This window comes from Charadrius vociferus, unplaced genomic scaffold (genome assembly GCF_000708025.1).
Source record: "Charadrius vociferus isolate BGI_N301 unplaced genomic scaffold, ASM70802v2 scaffold15, whole genome shotgun sequence".
Classification (NCBI taxonomy): domain Eukaryota; kingdom Metazoa; phylum Chordata; class Aves; order Charadriiformes; family Charadriidae; genus Charadrius; species Charadrius vociferus.
The window spans coordinates 15,586,718-15,611,227 of NW_009650064.1; the positions used below are offsets into that span (position 1 = coordinate 15,586,718).

General features: G+C 39.1%; 1 protein-coding gene across 4 annotated transcripts in view; it reads left to right on the forward strand.

Moving 5' to 3' along the window:
* STAU2 (staufen double-stranded RNA binding protein 2) overlaps window positions 1-24,510 on the forward strand; it is a 148,383-nt gene that overhangs the window by 23,037 nt on the left and 100,836 nt on the right. For all 4 annotated transcript variants that reach the window (XM_009891898.1, XM_009891900.1, XM_009891897.1 and 1 more), the window contains 3 exons: window positions 11,576-11,735; window positions 16,453-16,560; window positions 22,514-22,726. In XM_009891898.1, coding sequence (XP_009890200.1) covers window positions 11,576-11,735; window positions 16,453-16,560; window positions 22,514-22,726 — 481 coding nt within the window. The remainder of the gene's footprint in view (window positions 1-11,575; window positions 11,736-16,452; window positions 16,561-22,513; window positions 22,727-24,510) is intronic.

The window sequence follows — 24,510 nt, forward strand, 5'->3', positions numbered from 1 at the left end:
TTAGTCTCCAATGTACAATGCTTTGGAAGGTTTATCTCGCCATCCTTTTTTCCCTAGTTTCCTTTTACTTCTTCTTAGCCTTTTTCTTTTTTTTTTTTTTTTTTTTCATATCTCATATCTCTTGTTTTAGTAAAAAGGTATTTGGGCTAGTTTTGAGACCCTTCTGGCACTTTGAAAAGTGCTTCTTCTAGACTTTTAAGCGTTAGACTGAAGGAGAGAGAGTAATAAAAGTGGAAGTAGAGATCTGAACTTACTGTGCATGGAATCATCTCTCTGTTACTCGTGCTACATAGCTAGCTTAATGCATTTGCTGTATTACTTCTTAGCTTAGTCTGTGACTGTTCAAGGATTTAACTTGTAACGTCTGTAGCTTTCTGTTGGTTTCTTCTAATTACTTTTGATGAGCAACTGTTTTTTACTTGTTGATGTGCATATTTACTGCATATGGTAAACAAAGTAGTGGTATGTGCAGAGAGTAAATATTGAAGTATTTATTTCAGTCAAATGTCTGTATTGAGCAACTTGGAATTCAGAGATGCAGTGGTGTGGCAATATTATCGTCTTGTCATCACAAACCCTCCTGGGAAGATTCCACATTAGATAATGTTATGTTAAACTGAATCCCCCTCCCTTTTGTTTTTTACTCAGGAATGTTTCGATACTGTGATTGTGAAAACATGAGTCAATTTTTTTGATTAAGTTAGTCATACTGCTTGAAGGAACTGCATAGTCTCTAGCCCAGGAAAAGAAAAAAGAAAAAAAAAAAAAAGAATCACCATTAACTTCATGCAATATTCACAGACTCAGCACAAAGTTTAAAAGAAAGTGTAAATAAAGTCATGGAAGTAAAAAAGGATAAAACTGAACACGAAGTTACTGTATACTACAGGTAGATTGTGTCTGACTAATGTGTTAACCTTGCCTGTTATGTGTTAACTCATTTTTTAGGTAAAGAGAATAAAGTAAAGCTTGTATTTGTGGGATTCAGTTAAGCATTTGGTAGCATTAGATAAGGATACTGTCTTCATTCAATTGAAGAAGATGACGATTTGTATAAGAAATGCAAGGTGGGAAAGGAGAAAAAAAAATCAGAAGTATTAAAAGTCAAACTTGGAGGACGATTATTAAGTGCAGTTCTTTGAGTTTTAGAATCAACGTTTCTAATTATTTTTGTTAAAGGTGTTTGCATAAAAAGTAGGAAAATTTTCATGGGATGTAGAAGGTGTCATCACTACACAGGAAGATCAAGATATAGAGGAAGAGCTGGATGATCGTGAGGACTGACACATTAGAAATGGGATGAGACTAGACTTTCCAGTATAAAATGTAAGATTACCACCACAGGCACTGGTAGTACTAACTCTGTTGTCATGTGAGGGTTATTCAGTTGGAAATCACAGGAGTATTACTTAATATCACTAATTATTTGCAAGATAAACTAAGAACAACTGATGTGAATGAACCAGAGCATAGGCAAATGTGATTTTTAAGATTAGTTGAGCAAGATATTTCTGGTAAAGATACATAAATATTGCTGTTATACGGAACACTGTTAGCCTTTCATATGGTATATTGTCTACCATTCTTGACTCTTGTATTCAAGAAGAGGAGCAAGTATAGGGAAGGGCTGTGAAGAATTATTCAGAATAGTGGTTAGCCTTTTATATAGAAGACTTCTAAAATACCTTGACTTGTTGGCTTACAAAACAAAGGCTGAGAGGGAATGGGAAACTTTGCCTTGGAGGGTAACAAAAAAGTAAATAAGCTGTATAAATTAAAAGAGTATTGATGCAAACCAAAATGTAAAGTATAGCCAAGCTGAACATGAGGAAATTCCTAAGTATCAACTCAGCTTCTAGATCATCCTCCCAGCAGAAGCACTGGAAGCAAGTATCTAATTTGTTTTCTAATGGACCTTACCGGATAAAGAGGACTACATTGTGCAGTTGCCTGCAACTCATGGATCTTAACTTTTTAATGCAGGATTCACTTACATTCTTACATTTGAAATAGAGAAGGTTTGGGGTTTCTATATTTTAAAATGAGAAGCATCTTTGTTATATTTTCTCATTATTTTAAAAAAAACCCAAACAGTTGCTTTTGAATCTCTCTCTGTTAATATAATTCCATCACATGGTTGTTCTTTACAATTTTTACATAGTCAATTAAACATTCTTTTGCTTAGGGGGTTTCTACAAACTAGGTCAAAATGGTTTCATAAACTTGTCAGAGCAAATATTATATAGAGAAAAAATATTGAATCATCCAGAATTAATTAAATTAATTTTAAAGATTTGGATTATAGTTTAAAGCCATCTTTTGAATGAAGGATAATCTGAGGCAAGTATACATGGTTATTTTTTTAAAAAATCTTGTCTGTGTAGCTGAGGGGAGGTCAACATTAGGAAAAGGGAAAAGAGTCATAAATAAATGAGCTGAATAGAAATTTCAGAAAATTATCTTTCCATCTAACAAGGGATGTGTTTGGCTAAAAGTGATACATAGTGCCTTGTCTTGCACACTTTGCATTATGAACGTTCTTGGAGGATGTGGAGGTAATCTAGAAGAGGACAGCCCGACTGATTCAGGGATAATGGACTGTAGTTCTCAAAAGGAATGCTTGGAAAAGAGAGCTTCTTTGTTCCCAGGTGTTGTTGTGGACCTGCTGAAAGAAGCAGAAGGTGGACTGTATGAAGACAAAAGTGGCTATACGGGATGTTTCAGTCTTCAAAACGTAGAACTCCCATCTGTAAGAAATGCACGTGGCTAATGGACTGCTTAGAAAAATAGGGCATGGCCAGGGAACAGCTGCACTAAGCAACTTGCTCCCCTAGAGAAATTTCAAATGTTACGGAGAAAAAGTTGTTCACAGAGAAGGCTGTTTCCTACTCCCTTGCACAATCTGTGGTTCTCTATCCCTCCCCTCGCAAAGCTCGCAGCATTTTCCTGGTTAAGCAGTGTCAGCAGGGCTGCGAGCTTGATTGAGCTGGTATGGAGAAGGAGCCAGAGGGGAAAATGTGCAGAGAGTGACCCTTTCAGCACAAAGCTGGCATCTGAAGAATGACTTTCCTGTACCGTGTTGTATCTCGTATTTTAGTGGCCCTCATCTTGGCCAAAATGATCCCTGTTCCTCTTCACTTTGCAATATGAAATGGGAATAGGGTAATGATTCCTATAACACCTGTGTAGTGGAGAAACAATTGGGTTTATTTGTTCTTTTTTACATAGGTGTAGAACACATTGGCCGTTAGAATTTAGACAAAACCTCACTAGAGTTTTTAACAGTAAAAAGGAGGCTAAATCTAAATAAACTTCCTGGTTTCCTTGAGCTGCAGCTTGCACTTGTTTTTTTCCCCCTTCTAAGAATAAAGTAACAGTATTTATCAGAAACATTTCTGCCATTGAGGAATCCAGAGAAATGCAGGAAATGCAGTTTGAACACATAACGTATGCACTAATACTTTATTTGTCTTTGTGTGTGTGGATTTGATGGCCAAAAAGGAAGAGGCCCCAAGGGCTCCTTAGTATGCAATTAATATTTTGGCTAGAAAAACAGCAGATTGTTTCAGTATGCTTACATGTTATGACATCATATTCCAGTAAAATTATAATGAACAGAATTTTTGTTTGTCTCTGTGGCAAACCAAAATGAGTTTTCTAATTGTCAACAGACCTTGGTGATTTATTTAATTATAGTGGCGCCCACTCACACCAACTTAGTTAAGGTCTGTCAGCATTTCTGTTATGAACCCCTATTTTTAGGGGTTTATAACTAGTTGTAAATATTTGCTCATTGCTGAAACTTGGCATTCAAGGTCACAGTCATAGAGCAAATATCCTTTTTCAGGTTGACGGGTCTAAAGTGATGCCAATGGCATTAGCTAAAAAGTAGATTTCTGATGCTATGAACCCTACAGAGAATAATGAGAACCTGCTTTCCAGACCTCTTACTTGAGGGATCTTCTTTAAAATCTCAAATGTCCAGATAAAAATTTACTTGTTTTAAATAGGTTATATGTGACTAGTTGTTAAAGTATTATCCTTTATCACGTTTGGGGTTTTTTTTCCCATCCAATTGAATGTATAATTTCACATGTCCTTTTGGTGTCTTCTCGTCTTGTAATCTTCTGTCATTTGGCTGTGTCTGTCAACTTGTGTTCTGAGGAGTGTGCCAGTATCACCTGGGAATCTTTTTGACATAAGAATTTGCTCCACAGGAAGATCCTAACCTCTGTAGCCACCATGTAGAATGAGGAAGATGCATATTCTTTAAATGTAGGTAGTTTTAAAACTTTCAGAAACCTAATGAGTCCATACATGAAGCATTGTATTTGCAGATCCTGACTGTTTTAGTTCTGTGGCTGAACAGAGCAACAGAAGACTAAGGAGTGTAGGACTGATGTTTAGGTGTTCTTGTGATGGCAAATGTTGTGCTGATATGTTATTGTATAATAATCAGGAAAATCTATATAAATATTCCCAAGATTGCTAATGTTTTCAGTCCTTTTTAGTAACTCAAATGTAACATATTGGGAAGGTTTGTTAATGGTCAATGGCGGATACAATATCTTATCTTTTCATGGGGTTGTTCCTTACGTGAGCATGCATCTTCAGGATGCAGAATCATTCCGTCTTAAAACTCAGTTTAACTGTTGCACGGTACTTCCAGATTGTAATACTATGATTAGTTTTAAGGCTTTTGTTAATACAGTCTCTGTCCTCCCCACTGAAAAGAGGAGGATGTTTTGATTCTACTTGACACACTCCATGTTGTAGAGAAGCCAATATCCTCACAGATTTAGTCCATTTTCTGGGGATTTCAGGTGCTTCTTTGCACTTTCCTGGCAATGTTCATATTATCAGTGCTCTGTTAACACTGCTTGAGGCCAAGCAGAGCAAGAAAGGTTTAATCAAAACCATGTAAAAGCCTAATCATTCTGCCAATGCCAGAGAGCTGCATGAGGCTCTAGAGCCACAGGCTGAATATCATTTTTCCATATTATCACATAAATAGCTCCCTGAACACTCTTTAAAAGAAAAGGTGGGGAGGGGTGAGGGAAAAGAGAGGGCCTGTTGTGGGATCTGAGTTTATAAAGTGGATTAAGGTTCATGTGCTTTCCTCCTTTGCATGTAATGGAGAGAAAGGTAGGTCTAGTAACTCAACAAGAAACAGGAACTTCTGATGGATGTTGTATTTTCCCTAAATCTAGCTAGCTGCTAACAGCACCACTGCGTTTCTTTTTATTTAAAGAGGACTGTGAAGTAATCAGGTGGGATGTGCTATGAAGGTGCCTACTGCTTTTGCATGACAGAGCTTATCCTGTGCTAAGCTGCAGCTAACAGAGGCAGCCAGCAGATGCAGCCGTTTCCAGGCTCTAGTTCTCAATCTTCCGAGAACAACTTCTGGGATGGTGGGAGAATTCCTGGGAACTCTTTGAGGAACTTGAGGGTGCCTGTTGCTGCAGGGAAGGGATAGCTGCAGGAGGCTGTGTCTTCTAACAAACTCTAGCAGCTGCCAACAAGCTCTGTCAGCTACTCCTGATCAAAAGCTGTCTCCTGATTAGAAAGAGTCAAGCACCCATTCAGCAGGTACCAGGGAGAAGCCCATATACATGCACCGCTTTGGGATCACCGCTCCCAAAGATAGCCAGCAGATGCAGCAGTTTGCACAGCAGTTCACACAGAATGGAGCCAGGAACTCCGCTGAGGACAGTGTGTGCGTTCAGCAGTGGTGGTGGTGCGCCACACGGCACAGTTCCTAGCACCATCTGGAGCAGCTGTCCCTGGAACATCAGAGACCTCTAGTCAGATCTAGCTCCAGAGGGAGGATGCAGCTCTCCAGACCTTCAGCTGCAGGGAGGGCTGGAAGCTGGGATGGGGAGACAGTGGTCTTGTCTGCAGGAGTTGAACACTGTCAAAGGGTCTATATTACCAAGTAAAGGAGATGCAGGAAGATGTCAGCAAACTGTGCTGACATCACTAGAGCTGATGAATAAGAGATCAAGTGGATATTCTCTGAGACTCCACAGGTACAAGAGCCTGAATCTCCAACCATGCCAAAGGAGGAGCAGGGAGAGTCAGTGCTTACTGGCCTGGGAAACAGGGAGTCCTGTAATGGCAAAGGCTGGAAGCCTGTAACTTCTGGCACCAGGAGGAAGGCTTCTGTTCCACCTGCAGATCTGCAACTATAATTTCAGTGCCATGGCATCAGATGAGGGCCTCTCAAAGCATCTGAGCCCTGTAGGAGCACCAGAAGGAAGCAGCAAGGGATAACAGTGGGCAACTTCCTGCTGCAGGGGATGGAGACCACCGTCTGTGAACCTGACCTGCTGTGCAGGGAGGTTTGCTTCTCACCAAGGGCTTGTATTTGGACATTCTGGATAAACTGCCAAAGATTGCCTGTGCCTCAGACTCTTACCTACTGCTGCTTTTCATTGCGGGCACCAATGATACTGTAAGGGGACACATGAAGCATAACAAGCATGACTACATGACTACAGAGACTGGATTTTTACAACTGTGGCACCCTCTTTAAGGATCAGTGCTTGGAAGAGACAGGATCCACCTGACCAAGTGGGGCAAGCATCTGTATCAACAGGTTGGCTGAGGTGGTCAAGAGAGCTTTAAAGTGATGGAGAGTGGAGTTGACCTATAACCAAGTGAGGAAGTGATGGGCCAAGTTAGTAACCAAAGACTTAAGAGTGATGTTGACAAGAGAGACCTTAAACCCAACAAAACAGAGCTGAAGGGGTCTTACCCCAAGTGTATGCACACAAGTAAGGAAAGGCTTACAGGACAGCATGATGGGGGAAGTCCTTACACCCTTTCTGGGAAATCGGTGCACTTGGGTTCCTACCTGAAGAGTCAGTACACTATCAAACTTAGCACAGAGAATGAAAAGGAGAAATGAGAGGTCTGTGTACAGCTGCTGCAGGGCTACAAGCTCAATGGAATCACAGAGGCATGGTGTTATAGCTCACACAAATGGAGTGCTGCAGTCGATGCGTACAGGGTCTTTAGGAAGGATAGGCCAGAGTGGCAAGGACAGAGTGTTGTCCTTTATGTGAGAGAATGGTGGGAATGCATGGAGCTCTGCCTGAGGATGAGTGATAAGACAGCTGCTGGTTTATGGGTCAGATCTGGAGGGCATACCAATGCGGCAGTACTGCGGTCTGTCTCCTACAGACTGAATGATCCAAGAAGAAGTAGATGAGTTCTTTATCAGGTAACTGGAAGAAGGTTCATGGCCACATGCCCTGATCCTCATGGGTAATTGAACTACGCCAGTATGAGTTGGTGGGATATCACACAGTTGGTGGGATATTGCACAAGCAATCCAGGAGGTTTCTGGAGTGCATCAATGACAACTTTCTGGCATAGGCAATTGAGGAATCAGTGAGGGGCACTCCTTCTGGAGCTCACACTTTCAAACAAGAATAGGACAGGGATGTGAAGGTCGAGGTCAGCGCAGTGACCATGAGATAGTGACAGGATCTTGAGAGGAGAGAACAAGGCAAATATCACGGGTCACAAACTGGACTTCAGGTTAGCAGACTTGGGTCTCTTCGGAGACCTGCTTGGAATAATCCCAGGGAATACAGTCCTGAAGAGAGGAGTCCAGGAGAGCTTGTCAAGGTTCGCCTCCTCCAAGCTCAAGATCAGTTTAATCATCCATCCTGACGTGCAGGTAGTCAATCAACGGCAGCAGGAAGCCTGCGTAGATGAACAAGGAACTTCTGACTGAACTCAAACAGGGTTTGTGTCTCAGGTGAGGTGACCGATGATGAATATAGAGACACTGTACAAGTGTGCAGTTATGGGGTTAGGAAAACTGAAGTCTGTCTGGAATTGAATCTAGAAGAGGATGTGAAGGGCAACAAGATGGGCTTCTACAGCAGCAAAAGGAACACTAGATTGTTGAGTGGGGCAGGGGACCTGGTGATGAAGGACATTCCTGTGCAACCTGTTGTAGGTGACCCTGCTCTGGTGGGGGGGTTGGACTAGATGATCTCCAGAGGTCACTTCCAACCCTGACCATTCTGTGATTCTGACATGGAGAAGATGGAGGTACTCAAAATGCCTTCATCTCAGTCTTTACCAATAAGACTGGCCTTCCGGAGTCCCAGGTCCCTGAGATCAAAAGGAAAGTCTGTGGCAGGTAAGTGGAGGCCAACTGGCTGAGAAGCAACTTTGCAGAAAAGGACCTGGTGGACACCACGTTAAACATAAGCTAGTAACGTGCCCTTGCAACAAAGGCAGCCAACAGCATCCTGGGCTGCATTTAGACAAGTGTTCTCAACAGGCCAAGGGAGGTCATCCTTCTGTTCTAATCATCCCTAGTGAGGGGCTATGTCTGGAGAGCTGGGTCAACTTTTGGGCTCCGCAGTACAACAGAGACACGGACATAACAGCACAAATTTGGTGAAGGGTCACTAAGGTGATTAAGGGACTAGAGCATCTCTCATCTGAGGAGAAAGCGAGCTGGGGCTGGTTAGACAGAAGAGAAGGCTCAGGGGGATCTTATCAGAGTGTATAAAGTACATGAAGGGGATGAGTAAAGAAGGTGGAGCCAGGCTCTTTTTAGTGGTATCCAGTGAAGAATAACCACAAACTGAAATACAAGAAATTCCATTGGATCATAAGAGAAGAAAGGACTTTTTGACTGTGAAGGTGGTCAAAGACCGGAGCAGATTGCAGGACAGGTTGTTGAATCAACCACCCTTGGAGATACTCAAAACCCAACAGGAAGTGGCCTTGAGCAGTCTGCTCTAACTGACCTGCTTTGAGCAGGGGGGTTGAACTAGGGGATCTCCAGAGGTCACGTCCCACCTCAACTACTCGGTGTTTCTGGGGTAAAATAAGGAAGGACTTTCAGAGGAATCACATTAGCAGTGTAGAGGAGCCAGGGACAGACAGCTCTAAGCCAGCTGTGGAAGAAGTGGAGTTGATGGTGACTATACTGATGAAGCTTTTAATTATTTTCCCCTTGATTTTAAATAAGTGCAATATTTTTCACTTTGAAAATATAGTTTGACCTACGTTTGGTGTCAAAGGCCTGTTTCTGATTCTTAGATTTAAATTCTTTCAAGGTATTATTTACGTCTATTGCCTGCATATTCCCTAAATTTATTTTTAATATTCCCTAAAGTAATATTGCAAACCAAATAAAACTCATAAGTCAAAGGAAAATGTTGATATAGGAAGCATTTTATGTAAACTCATTAAGTGAAGGGAAGGGGTGAAATTCTGCCTTTCATTTTAAAAACTACCATTCTTTTTGAGGTAAATCTCAGTCTCAAGCCGCTGTACTTTTTCATTGTAGATTTTGTCACATTGATAGTGTCTTGGTATCGTGTTTGTACCTTTTAGAAGCAGAGGGAGGCAGAAGGTGAACGTTGTATGTCAGAAGCAAGGAAGGATATAGTGGAGTGGGATAGAAATTAACATTCTTGAAATATCTGTTTGTTTGGTTTGACAGCTGCTTTGTTAACGAATGGCACCGTGGTGTTTGAGTTTCATTATGCATGTAGGAGCTTTGCAGTGTTCTTCCAGAAAGAGTGGTCAAACACCGGAACAGGTTACTTAGAGATGTTGTGGAATCTTCATCCTTGGAGATATCCACAATACCCTGGACAATGCCTGAACAAGACAGTGTGACTTCAGAGTTTGACCCTGCTTTGGGCGCTACGTTGGACCAGATAACCTCCAGGAGCGTTTCCAACCCGAGTTATTCTGTAATTTTATGAAAATGTTACATAAGCAAATGCATTTCCAGGCCTTAATAATTCCCTATAACTGTGTTAAACTGTAAATAGGAAAGCAAAGTAAATACCCACTTTTTGCATGTCATAAAGGCAACTTAGCTCACCCCTCCAAGGCCGTCTAGCTAGAGGCTTGTTGGAACCAGTGTTACGATTTTGCTCTTTCCGTATAAATGCATTTTTAGAATTAGGCACAAAATTCGGGGACACTGAGACTGGAGTCCTTATTCACGCTTGTTTGGGTTTGAAGTGTGCTGCTGTCTGAAAAACATTTATGTTGTTTTATAATTGAAACAATTTAATTACAACTACTAATGAAAAGCCAGAAAGTCTTCATACAAAAAAAATCACCAGCCATGTCAACAGATGAAAATGGTGAGAGTGTGCTTTAATAAGGAGCCTTTGAGAGGAAGAAGGAAAATGTAGTACTTTGCTCGGCTTTTGCGTGATTCTAGCTTTGTTGCCGTGGACCTAGCTTTTGGCCATGCTTGTGGAGTCCTGGGCTTTTTTACATTGCTGTAGAATATGTACAAGTTATTTGTCATAAATGAGAAATAATTTCTATATATGTGTATTTTCCCAAGGACTAAGTCTCCAGTGTGTTAGAAGAGCCTTTGTTTGAGGAAGGAGCACAGGCAGACTACGCCACAGAGCGAAAAGAATGAAGCAAATTCCCTCACCTGTGTAGAATATAATTAGAGGAGTTTTTGGATATGTTCTCTTAAAAGATTATAATTTTAACAGTGATTATAACTAATTATCTGTGCTGAATTGCTTTTTCTGAGTCTGGGGAGGGTGTAGTTGGAATACTTCTTTTCTGTAGAAATTGATTCTGTGGCCAATGTCTTACTTTTGTAGTTGTCACAGTGCTGTGACAGGACCTCCCAAACCCAAGAAAGGCATTATGTCTCTTTCTTCATTCGTTGCTAGCGAGAGACAGGTTTCAGATCAGGGAGTATGGGTTAGGTTACCTTTTTTTTTTACTCAAAATAGAGATGTGGAGCTGATGACATAAATCATCAAGATACTGCTTTCTTTGAGGAATAATAGTGGTGCCAGTTTTTAGGAAAATGTTCAATTTTTTGGTTTATCTTTCAGTGTCTTTCAGACATATTCAGAAAAACAAACCCAGCCATTATATTTGGAAATTTTTCTGTAGGAAGGAAAAAAAAAAGGAAAACAAAGTGGTGGTGATTGCTGCTTTGCTTTCAGTGCCCGGAAAATGTTTGGCTATTACAGTGTTGGAGGAGAACTTTTCCCTACCCTCTCTGTTATGCTTTGGAAGACAACTCCTTCTTATCCTTTACAATGGTTTCAATACTTGAGCTTTAAAAGGAGGCTAGAAGTACATTGTCCAAGTCCCTCACTCTCTGCTGTCTGACTTTTTGTTGTCCCTCAGGGCTGAGCTATGCTGGCAGGTTTCAGGTGAGAGTCCTCACAATCCTTCTTCCGTGTAACTTTCCTGTGGAACAGGAGTTGTCTCCCAGGCATGGCTTCCACTGGAACTCTCTGTTCTCCTTAGGTTTAATCTTCTCAAGACTCAAACCAAGAAGAGAGCAGAGCTGGTCTGTTGGGCTAAAGTATAGTAGTGCTCATTGCAGAACCCTGCAAATGTGGGTGAAGAGCTGCTTTGCACGTAGGAGCTGCCTTCTTAGTTACTGTTGGCCTCGATGAGGAGCAATCCGTGTATTTGAGTGTTAGGTCTTACTCTGTGAGAAAAGATAATGTTTTATCCCTAATTACTGTTCTATATTACATAAAATTGGTGGTTAAAATTTGTAACTTGTTGTTTTCTTTTCATTACTTCTTTCCAGGTATCACTGCCCAGTGCCTAAAATTTTCTATGTCCAGTTAACTGTTGGCAACAGTGAGTTTTTTGGTGAAGGAAAGACTCGTCAAGCTGCTAGACATAATGCTGCAATGAAGGCCCTTCAAGCTCTCCAGAATGAGCCTATACCAGAAAAATTACCTCAGGTTTGTGTTTCAGAAAACTGTTCCTAATCCTCACGTTAAGAGACCAAATTGAACAATTTAATTGCCAGTTTTTCAGTGTTTAATTTTTAGGGTTTTTTTTTGTATTATCCTCCGTAATTGGAGAAGCAATACTAACAAATTGTTATTGTTATTTCTGTATAACAGCACACCTAACATGGAACTAGACTTAAATAGCAAAAATATGTAGATGTTTTAAAGATGGGATTGTCAATAGTGATTAAGTAAAAAACAAAATCAAAATAAAATAAAATATTTGAGATTATACCAAAAGTGGAGAAAGTATCCATTTAATCAGTGGCTTGACGGAGAATGAATTATTAATCTTAAATATATGTTGTGCTATGAATGTGATCTGTACAGTTGAAATGTCTTGTCCCCAATGTGCCTAAGAACCTGACAGAGCTCACTGACAGCTACTGATCACCTGTCTGATGGTTTTAGACTTTTGGTCACATAGTACCTTTTTAAACAGTTAGCTTTCTCACTGCTATGTTTGTAAGTGGTGTGTATTGCTACTCAAAAATGAAAATGTTATGTCATATTTTAAAAAACACTTAACAGAAAAATTATTCTCAGAATAATCTTTGCAAATTGAAAGGACAAATATAATAAAATTACTCAATCAAACAAGCCAAAATAAATGCATGAGGAGACAATCTTTTTATTTTGTATATTTTCTGATGATGCCTGTTGAACTCCTGTGCACAGTACAAAACATTACTCATAGTACCTTCAGTGTCTTGTGTGGTAGTTTTGAGATGCTTTTTAAGAATGGAAATAATTTTCTGTATTAAAGAAAATCTTTGTTCTTTCTGCCTCACTCTGTGTTTACGTACTCCTTTGGATCCAAAGAGAGTTTGACTCACCCTTTTGTTTTGCTATATTATTTTTCTGGATCAGGAAATTCTCTTCAAAATTACTTACTCTATTTAATACTGATAAAAAAAACCCCAAACAAACAGGAAAACTATTAAAAAAGAATATGTATAGTCTTAGGAGGAATCCCTGTTTAGTAGTAGGCAGAAGTAAATAATATATATAAGTAACATTGATAGGTGCCTGGCTTATAACTGAGTTTTCATAGCCCATGTGCTATGTAATTTACTTTGCAAAAGTAATAAAATCTTTAATGAACATTCTTGTCCAATTGGGTCTATTTAGCGTGTATTTACATCAGTGTCTGTTAGGATGTGCAGGCTTTTAGAAGATGTAGGCATGGCAAATTGAGTTTCCTAAATTCTTGTAGCATACTGTAGTGTTGCCATTTTCATGGGCTAATGAAGTAACTTCATTCTTCTGTTGACCACCATAGGTTATGTGTGTAAACTGAACCAAATCCATGGTTAGGTATGAGAAAAATAGGGAAGACTTGTCAGGAGACAATACTGTAGATTAGCTGAGACATTCACATAGTAGTTGCAAGACCTGTGGGAGTACTGTGAGTTTCTGTTGCAGCAGCTGAAGACTACTTGGGGTACTCTAAAATCTGTGGGTAGGAGACCAAATCAAGTCCTCAGGAAACATATTCTCTTGGTCATGCTGAAGATAAAGGAAGCTGGTTGTGGGCTAGTCATGAAGAAATGTCTCTGTCACTTCATGGACTAGAGTTGTAGGTGACTGGAAAGGCTGGAGGTAACACTATGGCTAGGCCATGATGGAGTACAAAGAGCTGCATCGTGTGGAGCTGAGTGTAGCTCTCCAGAGAACTGGAGGTTGTTTGAAGTAGAGTTTAAGGACTTCATGGTGCTAAGGTTCAGGCTCCTCCCTGCTGCTAGTCATGGGAAGTTTATGCAGGGCTGCTAGGCAGTGGTGGGATGTGCCCTCACCATGGGACATGGTCCAGCTCAGTAAAACTCCGCTTCCTTCAGCAGAACTGACCTGCTTGGGTCAGCCATGGAACATGATTGATTCACCATTCTTCAAACATCGTGCATGGATCAGAGGCAGTACACATTAGAGCCTGGCTGGCCTCAGTTACATGACTAGATAGAGCTTCTTTCTTCTTCAGTCACTGCCACTGTGCTTCCAAGGAGAGCAGAGAGAGGAGCAAAGACAGACCTGCTGGTACCGATCTAGCCCTGCATCCCGTTAGTAACTGAGTGAATTTCACTGGAATGGGATCCGTGGAATATAGCACCATAAATACATGAGTTTACCTTTTGGCCTTCATAACCGTGTTTGCTTAATGCAGGCTTCTGTATATTCTTCTTTCATTTTGAGATACCCTTTTTTTTTTCCTTTTTTAAAAAAAACTTAGTTAAGGATAAAATCTTTTCTCCATATTAAACCACTGAAGAGGAGTACTGCCATCTTAATACTCCATTGCACAAACGTGCAGGAGAGCGTAAGGTGAGCAGAGACAAGAAGGAATCAGCAAACAGGGCAGGGTTACAGCTGAATGTGAACCTGCTTTCATAAAAGAGCTATTGTGTGTCTGCCAAAGCAATTCTGCTGTCTCATAGATGGGAGGCAAAGAAAGGCCTTAGAATTAAAGTGTCATTTGTGGAATGAGGATCAAATTTAAATCCGAAGTACTTGAGACACTCCTGAACATATTTTATCTTCCTTAGGGAAGTCACATGACTAAGGCTTGAAACTTTATTGCTCAGTACTAAGGTCTAAGCCTTAAACTCTATGATCCTCCCTATTCTTCACTCATGGTTAGGCTCTCTACCGTGTTTGGTGGAAAAATATGCAAGGAGTTAAATTGCAAGGGCAGAAGGGACAAATGGGGATTTTCTAGACTGATATGTTTGTATTAATCAGGAAATTTTAAACAGTAATTCCTCCTTTAGACGCTACATATCTGGTTAAGCTAGCGTGTGGCTAGAAAACCTAAATTCAGTTAGCTTTGTTTTCTATCTAATTGGTATTTTCCTATCTTTGCTAAATGTAACAAACAGAATCAAAAGTCTCTCCCCCATATACATTTACAGATTATGGTTAAGTAATTTTGAATCTTTTTATAGAACTGATTGTTTCCATGGTCGCTCAGCTTAAGGTTGTTTGTTCTAATCAGTAGGTCATCTTTGTGGCTTTTTTTTTGTCAGCTTTTCAGATTATTGGTGTCCTTTATAAAACACAACCTTCATTGAACACAATACTGAGTAAGATTCTCACTAAGGTTTTTTACAGTAGCACCCCACTCTTTATGTTTGATATTCTTTACATCTCCGAAATGTATTTTTACTTTTAAATATTGTCCTTTTAACTCTTTTCAGTTGATCTTTCTCAGTGAACCTAATCAATGCTTTCCCTGTCCTATAAATAATTCTTGATTTCAGTGGTACTTTACATTTCATTGTATGAAATGAGCAAGAGGTCCTACGTAATTTCATTCTAACTACCCTTGTTATCGCTCTGCACTGCGCACTTTTTTTTAAGCAGGTTCTGTAAACTTTAAAAATTTTTGTTTTGTATTTAGCTCTAGATCAATGTCAGGGATGTAAATTGCTTTTTCAGACTCAGAATTTTGCAACCATATAGTGAGACAAAAAGTGCTCTAAGTCTGCATGCTGTAGCTGACTACTGGATTTTTGGTCCTGCGTTATCTTAAAGATTAATATATTAAGAATTTACAGATAAAAGATTGATAAATTTCATTGTTACTGTGAAGAACCTAATGCTTTTTTAATGTTATAACTTCAGTATCTGCATTTTGTAGCTATGCTGGTGACTGAAGATTTAGATCAGACTTTGTTATGTAAGATGGGAACTCTGCAGGAATCCACCTAATTCAGCCCAAGTTTCTTTGATGTTTACCTCCACTAATAAAAAATTAGGAGCCTGGCCAAGGTTACGTGGTTGTTGAGAGATCCCAGTTGGAAACATTCAGAGCTTTGCAGTTTGAAAAGTAGCTGAAAGTGAAACCTCTGAGGACTAAGGAAGATGTTGCTTGGGGGGCAATCACCAAAAGGTAGAGGTTGCAGAAGGCAACCGATCCCCATGCTGGTGGTTGTCTGAGGAAAAAAAAAATAAATAAAGACTTATCTAAAGTGTAAAGCAAAGCTGATTTTTAGGCAGGGTGATGTTTGCGTGTGCCTTTTGTTGTTTTATCTCTTAGCCTCTCTGTTTGTTATGTTCCTATGGATAAATAAATAACGTTCTGTGTTGAGCAAGCTGTTCTCTGTCACTACCTTTTCACACTGGTCATAACTCCCAGAGGGAAGTCGACGGAGGGGCCATTAACCAGCTGGACCTGCTGAGGACACCTGTAACCTGGTGACCCAGTCAAAGCATGGGGGGATTCACTGAATTTCTTCTGAGAGAAGTACAGTCTTCTGCACTTCCCGTGAAGTACAGAAGACTTCTTCCTTGCTTGGAAGGGGTACCCACAGAGAGACTGAGAAACAGCCCAAAGGATCTGTTTGATCCTCATGTTTGACACAAGCAGTGTGTATTCAGATGATTATTATCCATGTCATTAATAAGACTAAAATCCATAGAAGTTCTTTTGCTATCTGTCATGAATTTATAAATTAATGTGTATGTGTTCCTTTATTATGAAGCGTAAGTGCTTTGTGCATGGCTTCACAGTCAGCGGGTGTCTGATAACAGGGTGCTGAGGTGGATGTAGAAACACTGATTCACAGCATGACGGGAGAACTCAAAAGTCTTTGAGAAACCAGGGGAGAAGCATATTGTATCTTTTTGTCTTCTAAAAATTGTAATATGGTTATGTATTCTTCATTTTCAGAATGGAGAAACGGGAAAAGAATCAGAAGAAGATAAAGATGCAAACAAGTCTGAGATCAGTGTAGTGTTTGAAATTGCTTTGAAGCGCAATATACCTGTCAGTTTTGAGGTATGTGTTATGTATTTATGTGTTTGCTAAGAAAGTATTAAAAAAGTGCCACTAAAACTCAACACAGTTAAAAATATTAATGTTATGGGTATGACATTTAAATTAATGCAAATTACAAATAAAAAAATGGTAGTGTATCAGAGTCTAAGACACTGAGTTTTCACTATTAAATTGGATGCTCTTTAAGAAGTATTAGAGACGTAATATTTGTGGATGGCAGAAAGACAGTTGAAGCATCTTCTGTATAGTGCTGTGGGATTAGAATCAGTAGCCACACTCAATCTGATTTGAAATAATGTTCAAAAGAGTAAGCCAAAGGCTTTGCTTTAACTGTAGGCTTTCATACACTACAAAAGTTCCCATTGAGAGACTTTGCATCCAGTGGGCTGTTTTGAGAAAGTCATGGGTATCTTTTTATCTTCCACACTGTTTGATTCCTTATCGATCTCTACTTAAGCCTTCATGATTTTTTTTTCTCATTTCATATGATTTTATCTATGAACCTGCTTCTGACACTTTTGTTTACCTTAAGTAATAAAGAATATTTGGAATAGCTCCAATGCTGTCAATGAACTAACTATGGGAGAGTGAGTGATAGTAACAGGAAAATTTTTCCAATGAGAAAGCTCTCACACAAACTGGTTTTAAAAATCTAACATTATTGTGGTAGGAAACACCAGATTTTCAAGCTGGTTTTTTTTTTTCCCTTTTTTTTTTCCAAAACAATGCAGAAAATGCTAATGTAAGTGGTACGTTTTATTTTCCTGCTTTTTGTTTTACATTTAAACTGAGTATATATGAACGATGTGGGTAATGCCTATACTGATGATGGTTATTTTCTCCAGTGCTTTTTCCTTTTGAAGTATAGGCAGATATTTGCATGCGAAAAAAAGTAAATTATGCTGTGGCATGCCTTACAGTGTGTTGTACACAGTTTACTGATGTGTTTGGCCAATATCCATGAATTGGCCAATGTCATATGAGCTATTTGGACCTTCTTAGAGATCTGAGAAATGTTTCAGAAGGTATGTAAGAGCGCCAAAGGCAAAGAATATTGGTTTTGACCAAGGAATTCCTCAGTATAACAAATGGCTATGTGCTTCATATATATGGTCCATATAATATGGACTAATTAGGAAGTTAAGAGAAAGTCAAATCTGGGACATAAAAGTGGGGTGACTGGGGGTGTTGGTGTATCCATTTGCAACTACATGGAAAGAACAAAACTCATATAAGATCAGACATAATGGAAATACATGCCTGTGTTTCAAAAAGGAAGCTTATAATTAACTTTTCAGTTTTCACACATGATTTTTTACCTTAAGTATTTAAAAGTATTTGGAATAGTTCCATACAAATCAATACACCAAAGTACAAGGAGATGAATGGTCATGGGTCACAGAATAGCTTGGAGGTTGGAAAGAAAACAGGGATAGTGCTTCGAATGTCTTCTTAACTTCATTCCTGTGCTTCGGCTTATTTAAGGGAGAGCATTTGGTAAGGAGAGAATGAGGTGGAGATACTTAGTACAGGAAAAGTCTGTGTCACTTGCCAAAGAATGTTAACAACGTTGAAAAAAGACAGTTTCTTGCTCTTCTGACAGGTTTTGTGTTATTTCCTTCCTTTAAATCTAAGTATAGGTGACATTCTTAAATAGAGTTTTGACTGAACTTGGTACTGGCTTATATTTCAATAGAACTGCTAAGCAATTATGGGTAATCCCCAGGATCTGATGTTTCTAATAGGATTTTATTTACAAATGGTTTTGTGTTATTCCAGGCAGGCATCAAAGCTTTCTCTAGCTTTTTTTTGTGTGAAGGCCATAAAATGATCTGCCTTTTCTTCATCTGACAAAGCTTTAGCCAATGTTCCAACAGTGCTGTGTTATGCAATGAAGTAGTGGTCATAAAGATATGTAAAGTTCTATGTAAACACATCCTCAGAGTTGCACAAGGGGTGGAAAATAGGGAGAGCATGCAGAAGCCTGTGGGTTTCTTCTGTCTCTCCTGTTTTCGTGTAATATGGCTAGTTTTAATTGCCTAGGAACTTTAGGATGAGTTTTATGGATTTTCTATCTATTGAATCATTAACTAAAATAAAAGCATTAATTCTAACAAAGAACAAACTTTACGCCGTACTTCTCACTGGTGTATCCTTAGCTAAGCTTTATTCATCAACTTTTAAGTCAAAATGCAGCTCCTCTAATGCATTTGTGGGTCTCTTAATGAACAATTTTTAAGGAGGGATGCAAAACTGATTGCTGTAGGAATTGTTAGAACAGCTGTAATATGGTGATCTTGCTTCTTACTCCCTCCTTGACAGTAGGCTAAAATCTTGCTTCTTTTGGTTCTCTTGCAACATACATGTTTTTTATTTCCTACTTGTCAGTAAGGAGTTGGGTGAGCCTAGAAGACATAATTGAGGTCAGCAGCTTCAGGTATTAGAACACATTGGGATGTTTCAGATTATCATTTTATTCTCAGTATCTTTCTTTGGATTGGAGTATTCTTTCTTTAGAATAGCAAATACAACAATATCTTTTTCTCATTCTCAATATCAGGAGTGAGGGGATGAGTGCCTGAACAGGCACATTTTCTGCCCCTCCATCCCCTTCCAGTGTTCTGCTGAGAAAAAGAATTGCAGTTTCTTGTATCCTGGTCTTATCACAGTGAGGCAGAGATTCTGTATTTTGAACCAGGAACAGACCAAATTGCTGACTCTGAGAGACTGAGCAGGTTCTCAGCCAAAAGTTTCACACCCATCTGGCTCCTGCTCTCCTGGGGATTAAGGCTTTCAGAATGGATGATTGACATGCTGAGCAGCTCTCATTTGGGTTTTGCATGATGGTCACCCTTCCTCACTCCAGTTTAAATAAAACATCCAGACGTGATGGGTTTTTGTGTTTGTTTGTTTTGGTTTTTTTAAAATTGGGAAAATCTGGTATGTCTGCCCGCACAAGCGGGCATGGGAATGTATCAGTATTTTAAAACTTCTAAATAATCATGAGTGTAGGTGACATGTTTTTGTTGACCTGTTTTTTGTGTCCTCTATTGTTTTTTTTAATGTCCATTTAATCTTGTGGTAATCTTTTGAATTTTCTACCTGGAGCCTCTTTAATAATTGAGGCTGCATTGCTCTTTCGTTGTAATCGTACTGCTGTTTCTCATTTGTCAGTGTGATTCATTAAATTGAGCCAAATTCACTCTTGATGTAACTTGACCTTAGATGTGTTTTGGCCCCATGTGTTTTCTCTTGCTGGAGTTATTCTTTAAATCAGTGGAACAGAAAAAGAAAAGTGTATTGAACTGTCACCCTTAATCAAATTCTCAGCTTTAAATTAGCCATGATTTGGTCCACGGGTCGTATCTTTCAACTGAGGAAATAGTTTAATGTACTAATGTATATAGTATTCTTGGATAGCAAAGGCTGAATTTCTTTATAGTGTTTTCTGTCCCTAGGCTTACAACACAACTGTTTGAAATCATGTGGAGTAAAAAGATCTAAAATCTGGGGTTAACCAAAAATGTTGTTAGGTAAATATTTTTTTTGCTAAATTACCAAATTTGGATGTTTAGCTTGATCCGGATCCCATCTGAATCCTATGGGGTTCATTCCATTGACGACAGACTTTTTTCCATTTATACACTAACAAAGAAACAGTTTTGAATGTTTTCCAGGCAATTATTTACCTTGTGTCACATACTTAGAAGTTTAAAAGATGAAAAACACACCGGAATACATTAGTTTTATATTAAGAAATATATTTTCATGTATATGAAAATATAATCTGGTTTTGTATTAACATTCTTTTTCATGTGTATATATGGGTGCATTTATATATATGAGAAAACTTACATAAAACTAATATTTTAGGAACTCAGCAATTATATTTCTTAAGCAAGTTATTTCGTCCTTTTTCATCTGGTCAGTATAGACATTCTTGTGTATTTTATTAATACATTATATTGCACATAAGTAGAAACACCTATATAATGGTCTTAGTAAGACCACATAAAGATTAAGGACTTTAGTAAGGTTAATTTAGCCATGTTTTACGGCCAACGTGTTGTAATACTTGGATAGCAGTGTACAGGGATGGATTAAGGTACGCCTTTGAAACAGAGTGGGAAAGACTGGAGTGCGATGAAGGTGTTCAGCGCTGATATGAAGCCTGACTGTGCCTGAGAGCGGGAGATCCTGGCTCTGGGCTCGTCCCAGCCCTGGTGCAGGCAGTGCAGCTTCCCAGGGCTCGGTGTGGGTCAGTACCTCGAAAAGCACCACTGCCTTTTCATGCGGTGAAGCACTAGTGGGCAACTTGCAAGTGAGGCGATCTTGAAAACACTTCTGAAGTTATGACCTGGAATCTGAGAGTGGGAACGCTCCTGGACTACAACAGAAAAATCCCATGCTGGCAAAGATGTCGTCTTATTCTGGGAAAATGCGGACAAAGTTGTCTGTTAATTTTCATTTTGTGTCTTTTTATTGATATATGCTGTGATAATTGTATTTACTGGGTGAATTTGCCACAAAAGAGAGCTTAAAAAAGAAATACAAGCCTAAGGAGACCTCATTACAGTGTAACAGCAAAACTAAATAATGCAAGGGACACGACCTTGATAAAAAGAACTTTAATACAAAACATGTTGTAATAATATTAAGGTTGAAGGTTTCGGCCCATTAAAAATATAGTTATTACACCAAGAAGGTCCTAGCACTTTGACCTCAGTTCCCTTGCACTCAGGCATTACACTTCTTCAACAAACGGTTTGATGTAATTGCACCTACTGAAAAAGTATGTATTTGTATTGATTTTGAAGATAATACGAAGAGGTGCCTGTCAGATGCTCTAATGTCTGTTTATACACATTACATGTAACAAAGATTAAATTAGGTAGCTGCTTCCGCCCATCAAACAAAATAACCGAACCTTTTCCTGAATGAGGTCTCTAATTCCTGATAGACATTGTCCAGACCAGTAAATGGTGCATACATGAAGAGATGGCTATCTTAGCACTTGCAGTACTGTGATTTGTTGGTGAAGGCATCCTAACAGTATAGCCTCCTAAAAGGAGATGTATGTGTGGAAAAATGAAGACAGAAAAAGAGCTGAAGGAAGGTACAGCATTCAGAACATTTTTTTCCATATTATTGTAACTTTTAATCGTGGCAAAGTACTTCAAATGGGTTTTGTCATTGTCATTCTGAGTATGTTGGGAAGGGAGTGAATAGAGGAAACTTTTCAGAACTGATTGGCTTCTGTGTGAGTTATGGTGGCTCTTTGGATAATTCCTTTCGGAACTGTTGGGAGGGACAGCTGAGAGTTGTGGAGGCAAAGCTGTGGCAGCCGTTCAGCTGTACGGGATATCGCTCTGGGTTGTGTCCTCTGGCAAGGTAAGAGTTGAGAGCTGCAGCTGCTGCCTGCAGCTAGGACAGCGTTAAAATACAGATCTGTCAGACTGAAGTTTGGGACCGTGTGTGAGCAGCCTATATTTTAATGATAATACAAAAAAATTATGAACAGGTTGAAGTGATGCCATAAAAATATAGGTTTGAATATATTTTATGTAAAGAAATAGCCAAAGCCTGCTGGACCTTCATGAATTGAATTTCTTTAGTACATGAAGCACCTTGCAAGGAAAAAAACAGCAGCCTTAGTTTAAATATGCATTATTGTTGTGTATTGTGTTATTGTATAAATCTTTTTGAAAATATAGGTCTATTGTATTTTCTGTGAAACACTGAATATGATGGTTAGATTTGCTTTATCTAATTAGCCTTAATTTTTTGTCCTCAAACCTGGTACTCTCATTAATACTTGTCCAGATTTTATGAAAACCCATCTAAGTGCCTTCAGTTAGCAGGAAAACTACATTAGTAGTAAGTACATTGCAGAAATACAAACATTGTTATATTCTTATGGGGTGACTGACTCAATGTTTTTTTTGCTTAAAAGGTGATTAAAGAAAGTGGACCTCCTCATATGAAGAGTTTTGTTACACGAGTTACAGTAGGAGAATTCACTGCAGAAGGAGAAGGCAACAGTAAGAAACTCTCAAAGAAACGTGCTGCAATGGCTGTCCTACAAGAACTTAAGAAACTTCCTCCTCTTCCTGTGATTGAAAAGCCAAAACTTTACTTTAAAAAACGTCCAAAAACAATATTGAAGGTATGTGTCCGCCTTTGACAGAATTAAGACTGTTTGCTCAGAAAGTAGCAGTTACTCAGGTTTTAAATCAGTAAAGGCTTATTTGCCATTTTCTCTTGATACTGTTACTTGTTTGCCTGTGCTAATATGCCTGTCCTTTTTAGAATTCTGGAAACGCTGTGAAATTCTCAAACATAATGGCTTGTAAGGTGCTCAACTTAAGAACCAAGCTTGCATCACTGAAGTCTTCAGGCATTTGGTTCAAGTTCAGTGGAGGATCAAACCCTCCAAGCAGCTCTGTACAGCCATGTGAATTTTTAGCATCATCTCCTCTGGGAAGCCCTACTAGCATATATGGCAGTTCTGTCCCTGGTCTTTCCCCTCTCTCCCCAGTTTGAAGAGGCAGAGAGATCTATGAAATAGTAGATGTGTGGGGAAATGGTGCACAGTCCGGCTTCCTCCCCTGCTGTAGCTAGATTTGGGATTTTTTGTGGCTTCAATTTGTTTTGATTTTTGAAAGATTTGAAAGAAGGCCAAGAGTATGTTGACATCTCAGCCGAGTGTGTCACTTGTCAAGAACCAAAGGACAATACTTACTTTGTTTCATGTGCCTGTGTTTGATAATGCTCTTTAGCTCTCAAATACAGATAGAAAATTGACTGGAGACCAGCCCATGGAGGACTTGCGGACTTTGAACCGTCCCTTCATTAAAATATGGCATGTTTTCAGAGGATATTAATATGCTTCTTGCTGCTCTGATGAGGCTTCGTTTAGAGGCTCTGGATTCTTGTGGGCTCAAGCTTCTTAAATGGTGCTTTTATTCTTGGTGGCAGTAGATTTATTGCTACTTCTACAATTCAGTCAGTCTATGGCAACTAGCCCTGGTTTGTCTACTCATTCTAAATTCGTACAAAACCAAAGGGTCGTCTGAAGTAATTAGTCTTCCAAATGATCTGACAAAAGGAGCCACACGCTGTCCATAATTTATGAAGCATCACTACCTACTCTTAGCACTGAACAACTAACCAAATTAACTTGTCATCTATGCAGTGCAGAAGATGAGGCTTTGGAAGTGGCCAAAACCTGATAGATTTCATTTTACTTTAGGAAGTATTATTTTGTAAGGAAGTAGTTAAAGCCTTTGTACATGATTTTCTATTGTCTGACATGTTAGATAGTTATTTAGGTAGACGTAAAGGCACATTAATAGCCTTTCCTGCTCATTTTAGGTCAGTGTAAATAATGGGGGAGAGTCGCTCGGTTTGTCTCTGGTGTTACAGCGTCACTTTTGCCTCATACTATGCAGATCAGCAACCTGGAGACTAAAATTTCGGGGAAAAAATGGGAAACTTTCATGTCCAAAACCTGTGCTTCAGAATACCCTTTTAGGACCTAAATTTCATCTCTTTTTCTGTATTTGCCTCTTGTTAGTTTAAAAAAAAATAATCTTGACTATTTCTGAATTATGTTATGTGTGTGGCTTGCATTATGTTTGGCTGGACAGCATTATACCATTATGGCTTGAACTCAGTCCTCATCGAGTGTTACATTGATAGGTTGTGAAAATAAGTAAATTGGTACTTACTTTGCTAAAAGTATGACCATTAGAAATCTATATACTCAGTACACTGAGTGCAGAGTTCTGTAGGAGCAGCCAAAAGCAAATCCATCTAAAATAAGCAAATAGTTTGGAGAGTGCAAAACTGGATTTGGAAAATGTACACAGGACTTACTTCATCATCTTCCTCTTTTCATTTGCCTTCAAAACACAATGAGTGATTTTTCAAGAAATCCTAGGTTAATTA